This window comes from Crocodylus siamensis, chromosome 3 (assembly GCF_052110815.1).
Source record: "Crocodylus siamensis isolate JL-2025a chromosome 3, ASM5211081v1, whole genome shotgun sequence".
NCBI lineage: Eukaryota > Metazoa > Chordata > Crocodylia > Crocodylidae > Crocodylus > Crocodylus siamensis.
Window position 1 is genome coordinate 38,766,758 of NC_143397.1, and position 17,924 is coordinate 38,784,681.

Genomic DNA, 17,924 nt, shown 5'->3' on the forward strand with positions numbered 1-17,924 from the left:
GTCTAGATATAAGAATGTTCCATTTTGTTTCTGGACTATGACTGCCAAAATTAAGGTTTGATGCTATGTTCACTGAAGTAATTGGTAAAACTTCTACTGCCTTAATGATGCCAGCCACTTTTTAAAGAAGGTATTTTTAGGTCTGTGTGTCTTGCCTAAGACAACCCAGCAAGACAGCGGCAGAGTTAGGATTAGAATTTAAGAGTTCTGGCTTTCAGGTTGGTGCTCACTCCACTTCACTATGTTATTTTTTAAAACAAAGTCATTTCTTCTTAGCAAAAATGGCTTTCGTAATATATTGCAGAAACTAGGAGCTTAATTTAAAGATCAGTTAATGTTGCTGAGTGATAACATTGTATTTATTTATCAATTTTTCAGAACCCAAGCACTTAAAAGCAAAGAAATCAATAATTAGGGACATTGTAAGCAAATAATTTTTACCATGAATAAAATATTGCATACTTTATTACAACCTAGCCTTAACTCTGACCTAGTAAGTAAACTCCCTTTTGAAAAGAAACAAATATTACATTTGGTCAACGTAATGATGTATTCAGAGCACATCTAGCAGGACACGTAGCCTTACTCGTTCTCCCAAAATAATAACTTTACTTTAATAAAACTTTATTTCTATAGAACTAATGGAGAAACTTCTGCAGAATCTTTCGTTTTTAGAAATACCTGGGAAATTTTATATTTGAATCTAAAGCAGTATATGTGAAGAGCTAGGCTGGCAAAAATTGAAGTTTAGAAAACAGAATCTTAAGAACAATGAAGTATTGCTGGTTGAATGCTTAAGGTCAAGACTATTTAACAGAATAGTTTTGCCTTGGTCAGGTTTCCACACCCAGGAAATTACAACCAAATCAGAAACAGCGCATTTGGAAAACTTTATAATATAACTAACTAGAGCAGAGCTTTATTTGCATATTTTAGACCTACAATGAGCAAAAGACTTTCCAGCGCTTATGAAACAACTCCTCACTCTGCATACTTAACTGTAATGGTCATAAAACTCCTTGAAATGATATTAGCCTAGGATACATTGATATATCTGACATTTTATATTCTTCTTAAACCTAATAAAATGTTGTATACACTACTTGTGTGGCTTAACCACCTTAGACAAGACCCTACTGTAAAGAAACATTTGGTTTTAATAGGCTTGTAGTTTCTAAAATGATTTTTCAAGGACCAAAGGGCCTGAAGCACACAGCAAAAAACCCCAGCTAAATCATTTCAAAATAGGCAATGCATCCAAGCAACAAGTCAGAGTTCTGCATTTATATTAAATGTGCTCCTTTAATACTCTCACCAGCCTGAAAATAACACTGACAGTTGGATCAAAAGACTACATCAGTCAATGGAAAGAGCACCCTGTGCTTTAGGGGACTCTGGCTCAGCCTTGCAGGGCTCTTTTCAGGACAGTGGGCTACCAAAAGAACAGATTTTATATATAGGCAGGTGCCCTTTTTGTGCTTCGGATGCTCTTCACCCTGACAGGAAACAAAAGATATCCTGAAAGATACAGAAATGATGAATGGCTCTTGGTATGATCACCTAACGAGGCCCTGCTACCACCGTCGCTGACTCCCCAGGGAAGGGTCCTGCCATGAGCGGGTGACTATCGAGGGAGGCCGGAGGCGATGCCACCACCCTCTCACTTGTCCCACTTCCAGCCGCAGCAGCGCGCTTGCTTGTCCGGATCCCAGCGGCGCATGCGCACGCGCCCCGCCCCGGTAGCGCTGGGGAGAACTGCCACTGCGGGCGCATGCGGACTGAGACAGCCGGCCGGGAAGGGGGTGGGGAGCAGGGTGGGGCCACAGCGTGTCACCAGTGGAGACTGACTGGAGGTGAGGGCAGAGGCAGGAAGGCGGCATGCGCTGCGTGAGGAAGAGCAATGGCTCTGCTGCGTCCTGGACCGGGTGGGCGGGGCGCGGGGCTGAGAGGCTGGTCCGGGAGACGCGGCTCCTGCTGCTGCGAGCACCCCGGGAGGCACCGGGGCCCCAGTCCGCCCCTCCCCCACGCGCTGCCCTGCCTGGGGGCGCGCTCAGCCCGCGGAAATAACGTCTTCTCCCTCCGCCTCTGCCGCGGGGGAGGGGAGCCTCCTGATCTGACTGAGGCTGTGTCTGCGGGGCCCGTGGGAGAGCCCCCACTCTCCCCCCGTTGGCATTTCCTGTGGCACCGCCCACCCCTGCCTCCCAAGCACACGTGTCCTGTGTCCTGGCCACCTGATTCTCAGCCCCCAAGCTGCCAGGTGCTGCTGGGTGGGCAGACGTGTGTCACAGGCCATAGACGACATAAGTGGGGCACAGGGGGCACATACCCCCCCCAGGATTGGTCACTGCTGCTGGCATCTGGGCAGTTGCCACTTGCCACCCCACCTTGCTGCCGACACCCGCTGCAGCCGCCTGGGTCTCTGCTTCATCCACCCTTGCCATCAATAGCACTACAGCCGCCTGCAGACGGTCCCCGCTTGCCTGTGCTGCTGACACTGCCTGCGGGTGGTCATTGTACCCCCCAGCTTCAGGGGGCATGTGTCGTTCATGTCACAGGCTACCCCCAGGGATGGAGTTAGGAAGCCATAAGGACCACCCCCAGCCTGCCCTGCTCTTGACTGCTGCCATCTTGCTGAGGGCTTCACAACAGGAGACTTACTCTGTTATTTTTCTCTTGTCAAAAAACAAGTGAAAATCCAGAACTGGCATTTTCCAAGGGACCCGGGGTGTCTCCAATCCTGGTGCAGGGGGAGGGGAGTGGGTGGTGACAGGCTCCAGGGGTCCAATCCCAGTACAGGGGGCAGGGAGCAAGTGGTGCAGGTTCTGTGGCTTGTAGGGCTCTGGCCCATAGGGCCCAAAGCTTGAGCACTGCCAGTGGTAGTATGTGTGATGCCTCCTTGGTTGCACTGGTGCCCATTTCTGCTCTCAAGTGGTGCCACAGAGGTCAGGGCAGGAGGGAGAGCCTCAGGTTGCTTGTTGTGGAGAGAGAAGGAGATTAAGGGAGGCTATAAAGCAAGGGTGGGTTAACTGGAGAGGTGGCAGCTTTAGGAGCTCAAGCTTTGCCATAATGTAGAGAAATAGTTCAGTACTTCCTTTGTATCCATACACACTCATCCATACACACTCATACTCTGCATCTGAATGTGCTTTGGGCCAGTTATTTTAGCTTGGTTGGTTTTAAATAAATAGAGAAGGGCTTGCTGTTACATTGCCAGTAGCTTTGTTATATCTTTACATCTGCAAATTTACTAAAATATATAGTTCTATTTAAAACGTATGTGAGAACTATAGAATATTTTTCTGTGCACAGTATGTACTTACTGCCACTTTGCAGTTGATCATCTGGACTGGGAAATTTGGGAATCGGTGGCCTGTTTATAGCATCTGTTCTTTCTCTCTTCACTATCCCCACATCCAAATAATATGTAGTCTAATAGAGGTTTGGTTCTGAGAAGGGAAGAATTAGTGATTTAGGATTGGATCCTGCAAAATGACAAGAGCTTTCTATGAGAAACTGTAGCCCTCTGTTCCCATTTCTTGTACAGACCCAAAATACTAAATGATTATTAAATATTTGTATGATGTCTATAGAAAGCATTAAAACAGGTGGCCACATTTCTAGCAGAACCTTTTTGTATCTTAGAGTGACTGTAAAGTGGGAGGTCTTCTCAGCTATCTTTTGTGTCTTTCCCCTAACACTCCTATTAGAGAGTTTTGGGAAATGGAGTGTGATTGAAGCATATTGTGTTCTGGCAGTACTGGGCTGGTGGATCCTGGCTGTATAGCTTTCTTTCACGGTTTGCATTAACCCTGTGATACTTCAGTTCTTTATAATTTTGTTCAAACATGCCTTATAGAAGTGATTCTCAACTAGGGTACAGTGGTACCTGGGCTGTCTTGAGAGCATTTCAGGGGTGCTGCAGGATGCTATTTAATGTTACTGCAGTTAGTTGTGCAAGCTTAATTCACAGGATTAAACCCAGACATTTCAAATGGAAATCCATAGGGTCAAAACCAGTCTAGCCTGTTTTGGTCTTTCCAAGTTCTTTGTAACAGAAAAATTGCTCTTGTGGGCATGTCTACACAAGACGTCTACTGAGGAGCTGCCCAATTAGCTCCTCAGTAAACGTTTCAGTGTCTACATGTGCAGCCCTATTACGCCTCAGGAAACTATAAACTCTACCACAGGTTAGTACTTTTAAATACAAATACAGTCCTGCAGTGTAGTTTTTTAGTGCGCAGCAACTCACGTGTAGATGATCCAGCAGTCTGGGGCATGATGGTGGTTCAGCTTGGGGGCTGCCTGTTGGGGATCCCTGAAGTGGATCACCCTTGTGTGCCAGCCTACCCCTATGCAACACATTGTGCTGGATCAGAGCAGCCCCAGGCTGACATGCCCCCTGTCCACCCCTCTTTTCCTCCCCCCCTGCCATGCGCTGGAGTTTATTGCTTCAAATTAATTGCACATGTATCTACCCGTTTTCCTGCACTCAAAAAATGAGTGCAAGCTCAGAGCTGACATTTTCTGAGGGGTACTTTGAGCCTAACAAGAGATGTTTTGAGCCTAAGAAGGTTGAGAACCATTTCCTACAGCAAAATCCTATTGGCATCATAGTAGTTTTAAAACTGATTTCAGTGAAATTAAATTTTGACCTTTCTGGCCTTGTCCTACAAAATGGAGTGCAACTTGGTGCAAATGAGAGTTCTGGGCATTTATTTACCTTATTTCCTGGGAAGTGCTTAGCATTTTGTAAGATTAGACCCTATTTGTATGGGGAGAAGCCCCTTCTTTAATAATTTATTGAATTTACATGGATTTATACAATTTAGTCTCACTGGAACCACTTTCATTTGTATTTGCAAGGTTGGGGTCATATTTGAAAACATAGTCCCTTCCCTAAAGAGCTTACACCTAAAGAATAAATATTTGTTATAGTTTAAGACTTTTTTCAGCATCATTGTAACACTGGTAATTTTACTCTTTGAGTTGTGCATATACCTCAAATAAATTATTTTTAGTGTTCATTTCATTTTCCAGTATTAACCTTTAGTTCTCCCTGCAGATGTCCCGTAACTTGGGTGCTGAAGATAACTTTTTTTTGGATGAAAATAGATTCAAGCAGTATTGTGAAGAATTTGTTAAACATTCGGAGGAAATAGGGGATGCTTGGGAGTGGAGAACTATACAGGTATGGGCAATAAAATGAAAAGTTCTTGTTGCGGAATTTTCTGTCAAATCCTACAGGATTGTAAATCATTATTCTTATTAATTATAGTTGTATTACAGTGTACTCTATAAGCATACCACGTAATTTGCTTAACTGCGTAATACATTGCCAGTTCCAATTCGTTGCCTATTGCTTACATTGTAATAAACTCCATTTATCACATGTTGGTTAAATGCTAGCCTCACTAAATGTTTTGTGCCTTAATTATACTCTGGTTAACTGCACAGTAACTGTAACCATGTCTACTAACTGCTTCATAACTAAGTACTCATTGATTTATTTTAAGGCTGTTAGTTAATTGCAGTTAACGTACGCAATTAACGCAAAACAAATTAACACATTACATTTTGTAATGATTATTAATTGCACACATCCATTTTGACTGGGGTGGGCAAAATACGGCCCGTCCTGTACCTTCTCCAGACTTGGCCTGATGGAGCGGACCAACTCTGGACTAGCCGGAACCCATGCACAGAGCCCCAACCCAGGCCCACCCTGCACCTGCCCTGGACTGTATACCCATGCTGAGCAGTAGAAGCAGCAGTGGCAACTGGGCAGAAGCTGCTGCTTAACAGGAGGGAAAAGTAGCTTCTTCTCCTCGCAGCTGCCAAGCCCTTGCTGCAGTTGCCCAGAGCCCATACCCAGGCTGCCCTGCAGCTCCTTTCTGCTGCTATCACTTCCACCTCTGGGCCCACGTGGTGGGGCAGTGGTGGTAGTGCAGAGGAGCGATATGACAGCCTGGGTGTGGACTGCAGCAAGAAGGGCTGGGCAACAGTGAGGGGAGAGGGGGTGCTCATTCCCTACAGCAGCAGCTTCTGTCACTACTCAGCATGGGCAGGTGTGTATGGAGCAGGTGCAGAGTGGGCTGGGGTCAGGGCTCTTCACACGGGTTCTGGCTGGTCTGCTGTGGCTGGCACAAGTCCAGAGCGGGTATGGCGCGGTCTGAGGTTGGGACTGGGGCTGTGTGCTGTTGGTAGTGGCAGAGTAGGAGCCCCAGAGCATGTGGGTTCTGGGCTGTTGCAGGGTGGGGTGCGGGGCTGCTGACTTTTGTTTAACTGTACGAGCAAGATTGCGATTAACTGCAATTATTTTTTAACAGAGTAAAGAGGAAGTAGCTGCCAAAGGGCTGCTACTAGAAGCCCTGAAAATGACAGAGACTCATCAGTAGCATGGCTGCTATCTTCCCTCATTTTCAATAATAGCAGCCCCAAAATTGACTAGCTCCCTTTCTCTTTTAATAAAAGCCCTGAAACCATTAGAATCCTTGAACATGAGAGAGGCTAGTCAGTTTTTGGATGCCTAATACCTTACATTTTCTCCTTGGCTGAAAACTTGCTCCTGGCACACCTTAATTTATTTTAAGATGGTATTCAAATAAACTGTTCAGCTTTATTTTGCCTTTTGTTTTTCCCCCTTCTAAATGTCTTTGCATCACCACAGCACATATAGCCCCAGATTTTCTTGTGTGATTTGATATTTTTTTTGCATACTACTGGGTACACCTAAATTTGGAGTAATCATAATTGGGCATAGGCAGCAAACATACTCCTAACGTATTCTCTTCTAAGCTTCTCTGTATCTTGGCTTCCCTGTTGACTCTCTGGGGATGATAGCAGCAAGCACAAGGTAGACCATCCCTCAGGCTGATCTAATGTACGGTGTTGAACCTGGCTGGCTAAGGACAGGAAAGTGCAAGAGGGCTGGGAGAATCTAGGCCAATGAGTTTGGTTCAGGGATTCATAGATTATAAATCTATTGTAATTGTCTAGTCTGACCTTCTGTATAAGGATAGGACAAAAGTTGTTTCTGAATGTATTTCTGTTTGAACTAGAACAGGGCTGTCCAACTTCTGGGTGTCAAGGGTCCACATGGCCTGCAGGACACAGACACCAAGGTCTGTGCAGCACGGGCCACACACAGCAGGGGGAGCCCTTCTGCAGTCCCCTTCCGCTGTGCAGACAGTTCAGCCCTCCTTTCATCACCCACACAGCTCCTTTCCCTGCTGCATGGGCTGCCTGGATCTTCTCTCAGCTGTGTGGACAGTCCGGACAGCCTGGCTTTTCTCCTTGGCCACGTATGCAGCCTAGGCAGCCTGGAACCCCGTCTGGGGACCTTCCACTGCACTGCTCTGCCCCTCGGACTGGGGTGGCAATCAGAAGCTGGAGGAGGGTTGGGAGCCTGGAGACCCTGGCAGCTGTAGCAGCAGGAGCAATGCAAGGAGCAGTGACCAGGCAGGAGCCTGGGGGTGGCATGTTAACCACTCAGAGGTAGCATGTTGTCTTTTAGAGAAACATCCATTCTTGACTTAAAAGTGCCATGAAGGAGAGAACCCATCACAACTCCTGGTAAATTGTGCTAACAGCTAACTTCAGTGTTAAAAAACTTCACATTACTTCTAGTTTGACTTGTCCTAACTTTCAGCTGTTGGACTTGGTTAAATCTTCATCTGATAGACTGAAGACCCTTTTACTATCAAATTTCTTCTCCTGATATGAGTACTTGCAGACTGCCATCAAATCACCTCATACCACTCTTATCATTAAGCTGAACAGATTGAGATACTTAACTATTGGGGATTTTTTCAATCTTTAAATCATTTTCATTGCTTTTTGTTGAACATTTTCTAATTTATGAACACTTTTCTTGAAGTATGTACCCCAGAACTATACCACATAATCCCACAGAAGTCGCACCAGTGTCAAATACAGAGATAATTTAATCTCCCAGTTGCTACTTACTGTTCCTCTGTTTAAATAATGAAGAACAGCATTAAGCCTTCTGACTAGAGGGTCAGATTGGGAGCTTGTCTTCAGCTGATTATCTACAGATCTTTTCAGAGTTTCTGCTCTACAGAATATAGTTCCCCATTCTATCAGCATGACTTACATCCTTTATTCCTAGATGTGTTATTACATTTTTGTTTTAAAATGCATATGGTTTTCTGTGCACAGTTTACTAAGCAATCCAGATCACTATGTATTAGGGATATTTCTTCTTCATCTTTTACTCCTCTAAGCTTTTTAGTCTTTTATTCTAGGCCTTTTAATTAGCATGGGATTAAGACCTGTTCTGCAAGACCCTCACATTTAAAATCACCAGTTTTTCATCCATTTAATATATGTCATATTATTTTTACGTTGTTCTAGTTTCTTAAAGTTTCTTGTGGTAACTAGTCAGTTTTTTACCGAGGTGTAAGAGTATTAGAACAGTATTGCTACCATTATCAACCAAACATGTAATCTCAAAAAATACCGAGTTAATTTGACAAGCTCTATTATCCATGATCCTGTGTTGATTGGCATTAATTATATTTCCTTCCTTTAACTGTCTATGAACCTCAGTTCTGTGTCACCCATTCCATTATTTTACTTAGGATCAGTGTCAGGCTAGCATGCATATAGTTACTCAAGTCATCCCATTTACCTTTTTAAAATGTTGGTACAATATCAGCTTTCTTTAGGTCTTCTGTAACTTCTACAGCATTCAAAGACTTACTGAAAAAGCAACATTATCAATCTTAGTAGTTCCTTGGTGAGCTCTTTTAAAACTCTTGGATGCCAGTTTCATAGATTTTATAGATTTCTTAGACATTAGAGCTGGAAGGCACCTTGGAAGATCATTGGGTCCAGCCCCCTGCCCAAAGGGCAGGAAGTCAGCTAGGGTCAAAGGATCCCAGCAAGATAGGCATCCAAATGTTTCGTAAAAGTGCCCAGAGTAGGTGCTTGCACCACCTCTGGGGGAGTCTATTTCAGGCCTTGGTGGCTCGGACAGTAAAGAAGTTTTTCCTTATGTCCAGCCTAAAACGGTCTTGCAGGAGTTTGTGACTGTTAGACCTTGTCATCCCTTGCGGTGCTCTGGTGAGCAGGCGTTCCCCCAGATTCTGATGCACACCCCTTATGTACTTACAGGCTGCCACCAAGTCACCCCTGAGCCTGCGCTTCTCCAGGCTGAAGTGTCCAATGGCTTGCAGCCTCTTTTCATAAGGCCTCTTCTCTTGCCCTTTGATCGTGCAGTATTCCAATCTTCAGGTACTTTGCCTGAGTGCCATGAGTTCTCGAATATCCTTGCTTGTGGCCATGCTATGATGTCTGCCAGTTCCTTTAGTACTTCTGGGTGCAGTCTGTCCAGACAAGCTGATTTATGGGTATCCAGCCTCTCGAGGTGCTCCCTCACAAGATCTGTACCAATGGTGGGCATATATGTACTCTCACCCTGGTCATCCTGCATCATGTTAGGTAGGGTGGTCCCTTTGCGCTGGTGAAAAACCAACACAAAGTAATCATTAAGCAGATTGGCTTTTTCCTGGATGTTGGTTGTCAGCTGTTCCGTTTGGTTTAGCAGACTTGTTTTTTTTAAAATGTCCCAAGTTTCATAGCTGCTGTTTAACGTTTTCCTTAATTACTGTTGAAGTAGAAAATTATATATAATGGTGAATTTCTATAGTACTTGGCCAATATCTCGATACAGAAAGGAAATGTATTTTGAACTCTTCTCCCTTTTCTATTTTAGACATTTTTTGCCATTTCTACCAGCAATGAATCAACTGTACTGGTAGGATTCCTTTTGTGCATAATGCACATAAAAGATCCTTCTAACTGATTTTAGGTCTACTGGCCATATATTTCTTCCATATATTTCCTTTCCTTATCAGTTGTTCTACAATTCCTAGTTTCTATTATATCTTCATTACTGTCATCTTACCTTTTCTTCCATATGCTGTATATTTTTATTTTTATATGGCTGCTTGCTTAAATCATCCTTATAACATTTTATAATACAAGAAAGCTCATAGGTAAATATATGTCAGCACTCATGCTCTAAATGGCAGTCAATTAGAATTTGCATTTCTTTCAATACACATTAGGCAAGGCTCCAGTGGAAAGGAAGATCATGGCCTCAAACACAAAATACCTCATTTTTTAAAAACATACTCAGGGTTTTAAAACAGTGAAAATATTAGCAAATGCATTACAATGTGCCCTTTCATATAGACAGCTATTTGAAACCTTAGACTTCAGTCCAGGGCTATATTTATAAACGGTTTATTCAGAAAAGAAAGATGCTCTGAGCTTCTATCAGGAATTCAATACTTGGGTCAAAGTTTGAACTTTCTGTGAAATAGGAAGCTTTGCTGGAAATAGCAAAATGAGACAGATTTTTGTTCTCACATAAAAAATGGTGCGATCTCTTTTAATGGGACAAGTTAGTGATTCTGATTCTAGAGCGTGATAAAAACCTGATCACTGAGAGGAACTTTTTATACCATATAATGTGGGAAAGAAATTTCCCCTTGAAAGAGATGAGTGTCTCGAAGTAGAATGGTTAGGAGAACGTTGGGTTTTTTTTAATGCCTAGCTTTTGAAAAGATTGGTATACTCTTGATTTTCCGGATGTAGTTTACTTAGAGCTCATTCCTCCATTTCATCGATTCCATACTCAAAGAAATTGTTCTATGCATGTCAGTGAGGCTTCACAAGTAAGTCAGAACTGTAAAACTATGCTCTTTTAAAATCAGTAGAAAATAAATGACAAAACATCTACATTTTATGTCAAATAGGCTGCCATGTCATAAATTCTTCTGGTTCTAACAAAATATTTTATTTATACGTGTAGAAAGAAACTCCCTATTGTTTTATTTTTATAATCCTGTCTTTTAAAAGGAAAGCTGTATTTAAGCCAGAAGTAAATCACTTATACACCTGCTGGTTGGAGCTGAATTGCAGAGTAATACTATATGTCACACACATTAGGTGTGATCTACCAAAGCCAGCCCTGCATTTGTGTTCATTTAATTTTTTCATATGCAGTTAAGTTACTGCAGTCTAAATAACCATGTCAGAGTCTACAGTCATTGTATCTATTTACGATATGCTGCTTGTGGTATGAAATAAGGTGAGTTGGTATGAAATAAGGTGAGTTGAGTAGGAGGCATATGGATTATTCCATTTTAAAGAGAGGCGTCCTTTCAGAATGATTGATTAACTGTTTATGCACAAATTATAAAAAATATACTGGTATAAAGTTGAAGTACCAGAACGACACTGAGACAGAGAAGATGCTTATTTTTCTTGGATATTCTACCCCTGGTGTTGTCAAGAGGCAACCCCCCCCCCCACTGGTGTAAAATACAAAGGTTACTAGATCAATGTATCTCTGGCTGTCTCAACGTCTTCCATGTAATTTGAACACTGGAGGCTGCAAGCATTCAGAGCTTGAGTTTCTTCACTTAGGAAAATTGGTATCTACCAGGTACCTACTCCTGCTCCCTCAAAGGCAATAGTGTCCCCAGAACAATTCACACCTATGATAGCAGGTGATGTTTTTTCTACTGCTCTGCCAGAGAAGTAGAAAGCCCTTGAAACTCTACAAACAGGATTTTCTTCAGAGAGCCTCTAACTAAGTGGACTTCTTGCCTATTACAGGCAGGCCTGATTTCTTAATTACTGCTCCTACTTTTGGGTTTGCACTTTAAAGTACTTCATAACTGAGGGTTTAACTGATCCTGCTACTAGGGACATCCGGCATGGTTTTGAGAGCTTATACTCTCAGTGAGTTTGGCCCACTGAGATTTAGTGAGATAAGAGACCTCTCTATAGATCTCTCTCTCTCTCACACGTGTGTGTGTGTGTGTGTGTGTGTGTGTGTGTGTGTGTGTGTGTGTGTGTGTGTGTGTGTAGCATGGCTGGAAGAGAAGTTGAGAGCAAGGTAATTTCTCATAAAGTGATTTGTGCTTATATGTATTTTTGTCAGTAAACTTTTAACTGGTGTTATCTTATTTCAGGTATGAAACTTGATAAGAACAAAGTACACAAATAGCTCATAACAGATGCTGTTGTTATATATAATCTAATTTTATTGAAAAGACTGAACTAATGTGTCAGAATGGAACACCCATTGATTTAAAGATCAGAATAAATGGAATAAACCATGTCAGAAATGATAGATTAACCAAAGAGTTAAATTATAGTTAAATTTGCAGCCTTGTCAAGCAATTTAATGCTACATTAATGAGTTTTGTACAGAGACTATTTTGAATAGAATCCTTTTACATCAGATGTTGCACATATGCTTTCTGTGTTTGTTTGTCTAAAATAAAACATAATAAAACAGCTAATAAAACCCCAATTTATTTGTTTCCTTCAAGAAATAAGTCTTCAGCATGCAGCTCTTGTTCATTGTTTTCCATGTAGCTCTGTTGCCTTTCTGCATATTTACATTCTCAAAAATACAATATTAAATTTTGTTTCCATCCCTTATTTGTAACTGAGAAAACCTTAACAATGTTGCCATATGTTTACTCTTAGCTCAGGGTGTGAAGAGGCTCACAAAAAGTGTCTCCCCATTCCTGTGCAAGGACCTTTTGCAATAGCAGACCACATGGAATGGGGAGGACTGTGATAAACAGTGTGGAGAATATGGAGAGGAAGGGTGCGTGCCCCTGTCTGTCTTCTCTCACACTAACCCTTAGATCGAGCTCAGAATTAAAGAATGCAGTAGAGGAATGCTCTCAACATCCAGTGGATGCATTCTGGGAGGAGATGCTTGTCTGGGTCACAGTCTTCTTTCCAGTGCCCCTTATGGGGCAGCTTTGAAGTATTTTCTGTACGAGGCAGTGGCATAAAAGCCCATGTACTGAAAATACTTAAGCTATGCTTTTGTTTAAAAAAAGGTATGCTTTTTTTTTAAATAAAAAAAGAATATGAAACTAGTTTTGATCATTTAGTTAGCAAACAAGTGACGTGTTTAATGTATATTTGATCTCTTTTATCCAGTACTGAACTCCTATGTGTGAGTTTATGAAACCTAGGAAGGAAAATGAGACCAAGTTAACTCCATAGGTTTGCCATGATTTGGGAAATTTGCCCTAGTCTAGCTACATTGACATTGGTATGTAGGTCCAAACCACTGCTACAGATACATGACAAAAGACTTATTTTGGTGTGGGTGACTAGCAAATTACTAGGATAAGTTGAACCTGTGAATGAATGATGTCTCATAGCATGTCTACTTGGTGGGCTTGCATGAAATCAGAGTATCAACATTGTGCAGAAACCTCCAGATGGTGTCAGCTAACAATCCTATTTAAGCTAGTGGCGACTCCTGTTCTGTTGTCACTGTTTTTCTATGGGTTATCTTCATACCATGAAACTGCCCTTTTCCTAGTTGTACTCTTTTACATATGGAAAGATTGGCATCAGATGTAGATTGAATTGGTTTCCAAGGGCTTTATTGCAAAATGGGCTTCAATCTTTCTTCTCTGCTTTTTCATCCTTACCAAGACAAGTGGAAGAGTCTTTTGATCTGTAAGTTGCCTTAAGAAGATTAATAGGTTATGTCATTATCAGCAATCTAATTCTGATTATATTTTCATCCAATACATTTAATTCCACCTACCATGTATATTAGTTCATAAAAAACTGAATTGTACAAAGCTCATACATGAAATTTTACTGTTATGATTCTGCTTCTGGAAAAAAAGTTGTATTTCGGATATTAAACATTATTCCTGCCATGTAATTCTTCCATTTGTGTCCTATTGCTTATTTCTGCCCCCTGTACATTGTACCTGTGGATTTGGCATTTTATCTCCCTCCAGACCTCAGCATAATGTCTTCCAAGAACTTCCTTTTGGTAGCCAAGTATCTACCACTGATTAAATAAGTCAGTTCATCAATAGCAGCTGTATCCCATATTATTTTCATTAAGGAGGTGTTTGACTTCCTCTAAAGCAGGGCACTTGGCACCCATCACAAGTAGGTTCTAAACTTGTGACTTAATATTTTATGCCATAGAATGATGATGGCATTTAGAAATGTATTTTAATTGGTTACAAAAATATTTTTCTTTTGTTTTCTGAGCACAGGACTTTCCCGATGGTTATATGAGTAAAACACACTTCCAAATAAAAAACAGAAACATCCCACCAGATCTCAGACAGCATGTTAATGAGATTGAGGAACAAATATCATTTACACATTTTGAGGTAAGAATAGCTTTCTGTATTTATAGCCTTTAATTTGTGTATATAAAATAGATTCTGAGCAAAAACATCTTTTAAAGTGTATTCTACAACACAAAGAAAACCTGTTTTGTTACCTTGCATACTAGTATGTCCTGAAAGATTTTGGGTGTTGAATGTATCAGTGGGTTTGAACAATTTTTCATATAATCCCTATCCCACTCTTTCTTGTGTACATCTTTATTGGCAATGGAAACTGGGGAGCAACTGGGAAAGAAAATGATAGACTACAAAGCTTTATAAAATATATGTATATTCTTATCATGGAAGGATGGTATTTATTTGAACCATACTCTAACAACATTCAAATAATACTGATTTTTGTAAAAAAAGGACTGAACATCAATATTTAACTCAGAGGTAAATATTACTCAAGGCAAAATCTGGAGTCAATATTTACCTTGAGGCACAATATATCTTGAAATTTACTGAAAAAATAAGTTAGTACATGAATTGTTATATTCATACTACATACTTACCTGAGGGATATCTAGAAATCATCTACTATGGGTTTGATTCATAATTATATGGTGCTGAGATTTGTGTAAACTAACTTTTATTAAGTTGAATTAGAGTTGGAGGTCTTGAGGGGAAAAGAACCCACTTTTCTTTCTTTTGTTAGGAAGTAAGGTTATATCACTCTTCTGTATTATCGACCAGTCAGTAGGAAACAATAGAAAGTTTTTGCCTTGTTGTGTGCCTGATTATGTACATGAGGAAAATCTTGATTTATGATTGGCTTAAAATAATCAGTGTTGAACTAGCAAAAATAACTTTTTCCTTTAAGAGTGTCAGTTTCTTCACAGTTTCTTCACTAGTATGTTTATCTTTACCAAGTACTCTCAATATCAAGATATCCAGTCTGAGATGAGTGTTTTTATATTCTATAGTTTAAACCAGTTTAATGAATTTTGTTTCCATTTCTGTAATATTTAAACTTGACATAAATTGGATTCTACAAAATTGTCAGTACCATCACATAATGTGTGTTTGATAGGTAACAGCCACCAGAATATTAAGAGTGATATTTAAATTACAACCAAAATGCTTTAAATTTACCTTTTGGCAAATTTTAATATTTTTGAAAAGTGATGGCTCACAGCATGTGCCATGAATGGTGGTTTTCTCTCACAACTCTGATGGCCTACTTTAATCCCATCAGATCTTATGTACTGAATCGTTGTTTAATAGAAACTGACAGTTTAGCCAAATATTGGTACTTTTGATTATACTGTATCGAGTTTCCTTTTCTCATGGAAAAGATGTTTTGAATCAGCATATTTCTAAATGATTTAATCCACCTCAAAACAATGCTACAGAAAGTCACAAGACAAGAAGAGCTGTACAAAGTTTTAAAGTTTCTAATATCCGAGAATATTGATGTATTACTTCAGGATCCCAGAATGTACTATTTAATATGTTTTAAGAGGTTTTTGCCTGTCTTATTATCTGTCATCAAACATACCTCATTAGTAACAGCACTTCTTAAATTTAAAAAAAATGGTCAAGAGTGTAAAACATTCTTAGGTAGACCCCATTTAGTTTGATTGGTTTAGGCTGATACAGTAAGAGTTGCAAAATAAGGTGATTGTTGACTTGGGATCCAGTAAACAGGCTACAGGGGAGATGCTCAGCTAAGGAATAGGTACGCTGCTTGAATCCTGTAAGAGCCATTGGGGAACTTGCCAGTTAAGTATAAAGGTGTCAGTTATTACAAGGCATGCAAATAATATTTTGATAAGCATTGGGAAGGAGTCTTTTATCTTGGTAGCATCAAAGACATAGAGGAGTTCAGGAAAAAAGGATCTAGATGCTGAAACCTAGGACATTAGGAGGAACACTTAAGTCCAAGGCCTCCATTGCATTTGAGTTCCATGGAGCAAGAAGTCCAACTGCATGGAAGATGTTGCTGAATTTTAATTTTTCTTATCAAGCATTAGATAGTGTTCTGACTAAGAGAGACTCTAGATCAAGTGGAAGCTCTTAGAATTAAAAGGGAACCAGGCTGCTATTTATTTATTTTTTGCTTTGTATTCTGCCCTTCCCAACAAAAGTTCCAGGGGGCTTGGATTAAGAGGATAGAATCATTTATGAAACAGGAAAAGGAACAAGAGAGGAGAGGAGAATGAACAGGAAAACAAAGCAATTTAAAAAATGAGTATCAACATAAAGCAGAACCCCTATAAGCAATATCCCAGCTTAGCTTTGTTTGCTGAATGCCCGAATAGGATGGTTTTATGGCACTTGTAAAAGATGTCCAGGCTCAGGCTCTGGTGGGCCTCAAGAGGCGGGGAGTTACAGAGCTGGGAATTATTTAAACTAGAATATGGTGGAGTGAGGGAGCCAATTAAGTGTTGAGAAACACTGTAATTGAATAGAGACACTTCCTATTAACAATTGATATGGTATAGGGTTAAGTAAAAAATAGCACTTTCCAAGTGAAAAAGGCAGGAGAAGAGCAAATCAGCTTAAGTAAACTAGTCCAGCCCTTTGAGGGGGGTGCTTTTAATTTTATGCTTAGAATATGGAAATCACCGATTGCTCCTGTTACAAAAGATTTTGATACGTCTTGACTACTTCCAGTATTTTCATTTTATCATCCCTAAGGTTAACTGTTGTGACCAAAATAATTGCTAAAATCATTGTGTTATTATGACAAAAATGAAAGAAGTCAGCGTGAAAGATAAGTCATGACCATATTTTTTAAAAATATAAAGTTTTAGCAGTATATTAAAATACGATATTCAAAGAGGAAAATTGATAGATTTTCAAATGGGTTTTATTTTGATAGTGTTTGATTTATAATTCATAAATCATAGGAAATCTATTACACCATATTACAGCCAAATGTTCTACAGAAGAACAGTTGTACGATAGGACTTAAGAAGGCAGCCTGGGATTGAGTTCTATGTGGTTTATGATTAAAATGTTATATTTACAACCATCAGGACTGGAAACATTTTCTTTGTATATTCAGAAAGTTAAAGATGCTCCACGAAGAACCATTGAGAAGTCGTGGCTTTTTTGTTTAAAGTACAGAATCCATGAAAATGTAGAATCCATGACAAATCATGAGAGTCTGATCATTGTATAGTCATAGCTATTGCTATTCAGATTTGGAACCAGCATTTCATTGCTACTATTACAGCAGTATTCTCATGATGTGAGATTTTTATGCTAATACCATTTTTATTCCTAAACGCACTCCATCATTTTTTTTTTCTCCTCCTGGGCAATAACTGTTCTCTACATACGAGTCTGCTCTACTTGGCTTCTTGTGTCCTTTATGTATGTGTTGCCAAACTAGAAAGCCCTTGAAACTCTACAACTAGATCATCCCAGCCAAGGCTTTGTCTAGCTGAGTCTTAAAAACCCCCAAGGATGGAGATTCTGCAACCTCTCTGGGGTTGCATCAACACAAGACGCTGATTGCCCAATAGCCCGTGGCTACTGCTCAGTACCACTGCTTGGCAGAAAGTGTGACATGATGCTTCTGCACAGTAGACTCAGGGTACTGCGTAGTCAGTGTCACAAAAAGCCATTCCTCAGTGCTACTGTGCAGTAACTCCAGTTACTGCACATTCATTTAGTACTTGTTTATATGAGTACTAAATAACTACATAGTAACGGTTGTGCTGTTAGTGTCTCATGTAGACGTGGTCTGGGTAACCTGTTCCA

At 40.5% G+C, this 17,924-nt stretch overlaps 2 protein-coding genes across 4 annotated transcripts in view; one reads left to right on the forward strand and one right to left on the reverse strand.

The window, feature by feature from the left end:
* The window catches only part of LOC149868213 (uncharacterized), a 38,201-nt gene extending 35,664 nt beyond the window's left edge, over positions 1-2,537 (reverse strand). The window contains exon 1 of the mRNA XM_090037633.1: positions 2,385-2,537. Within this exon, the coding sequence (XP_089893759.1) occupies positions 2,385-2,537 (153 nt within the window). The remainder of the gene's footprint in view (positions 1-2,384) is intronic.
* Positions 1,750-17,924, forward strand: part of ATG10 (autophagy related 10) — a 148,518-nt gene continuing 132,343 nt past the window's right edge. For 2 of the 3 annotated variants that reach the window (XM_090038195.1, XM_090038197.1), the window contains exons 1-3: positions 1,750-1,853; positions 5,063-5,188; positions 14,091-14,210. In XM_090038195.1, the coding sequence (XP_089894321.1) occupies positions 5,063-5,188; positions 14,091-14,210 (246 nt within the window). In that variant the 5' untranslated portion in view covers positions 1,750-1,853. The other variant, XM_090038196.1, reaches the window with a different exon arrangement.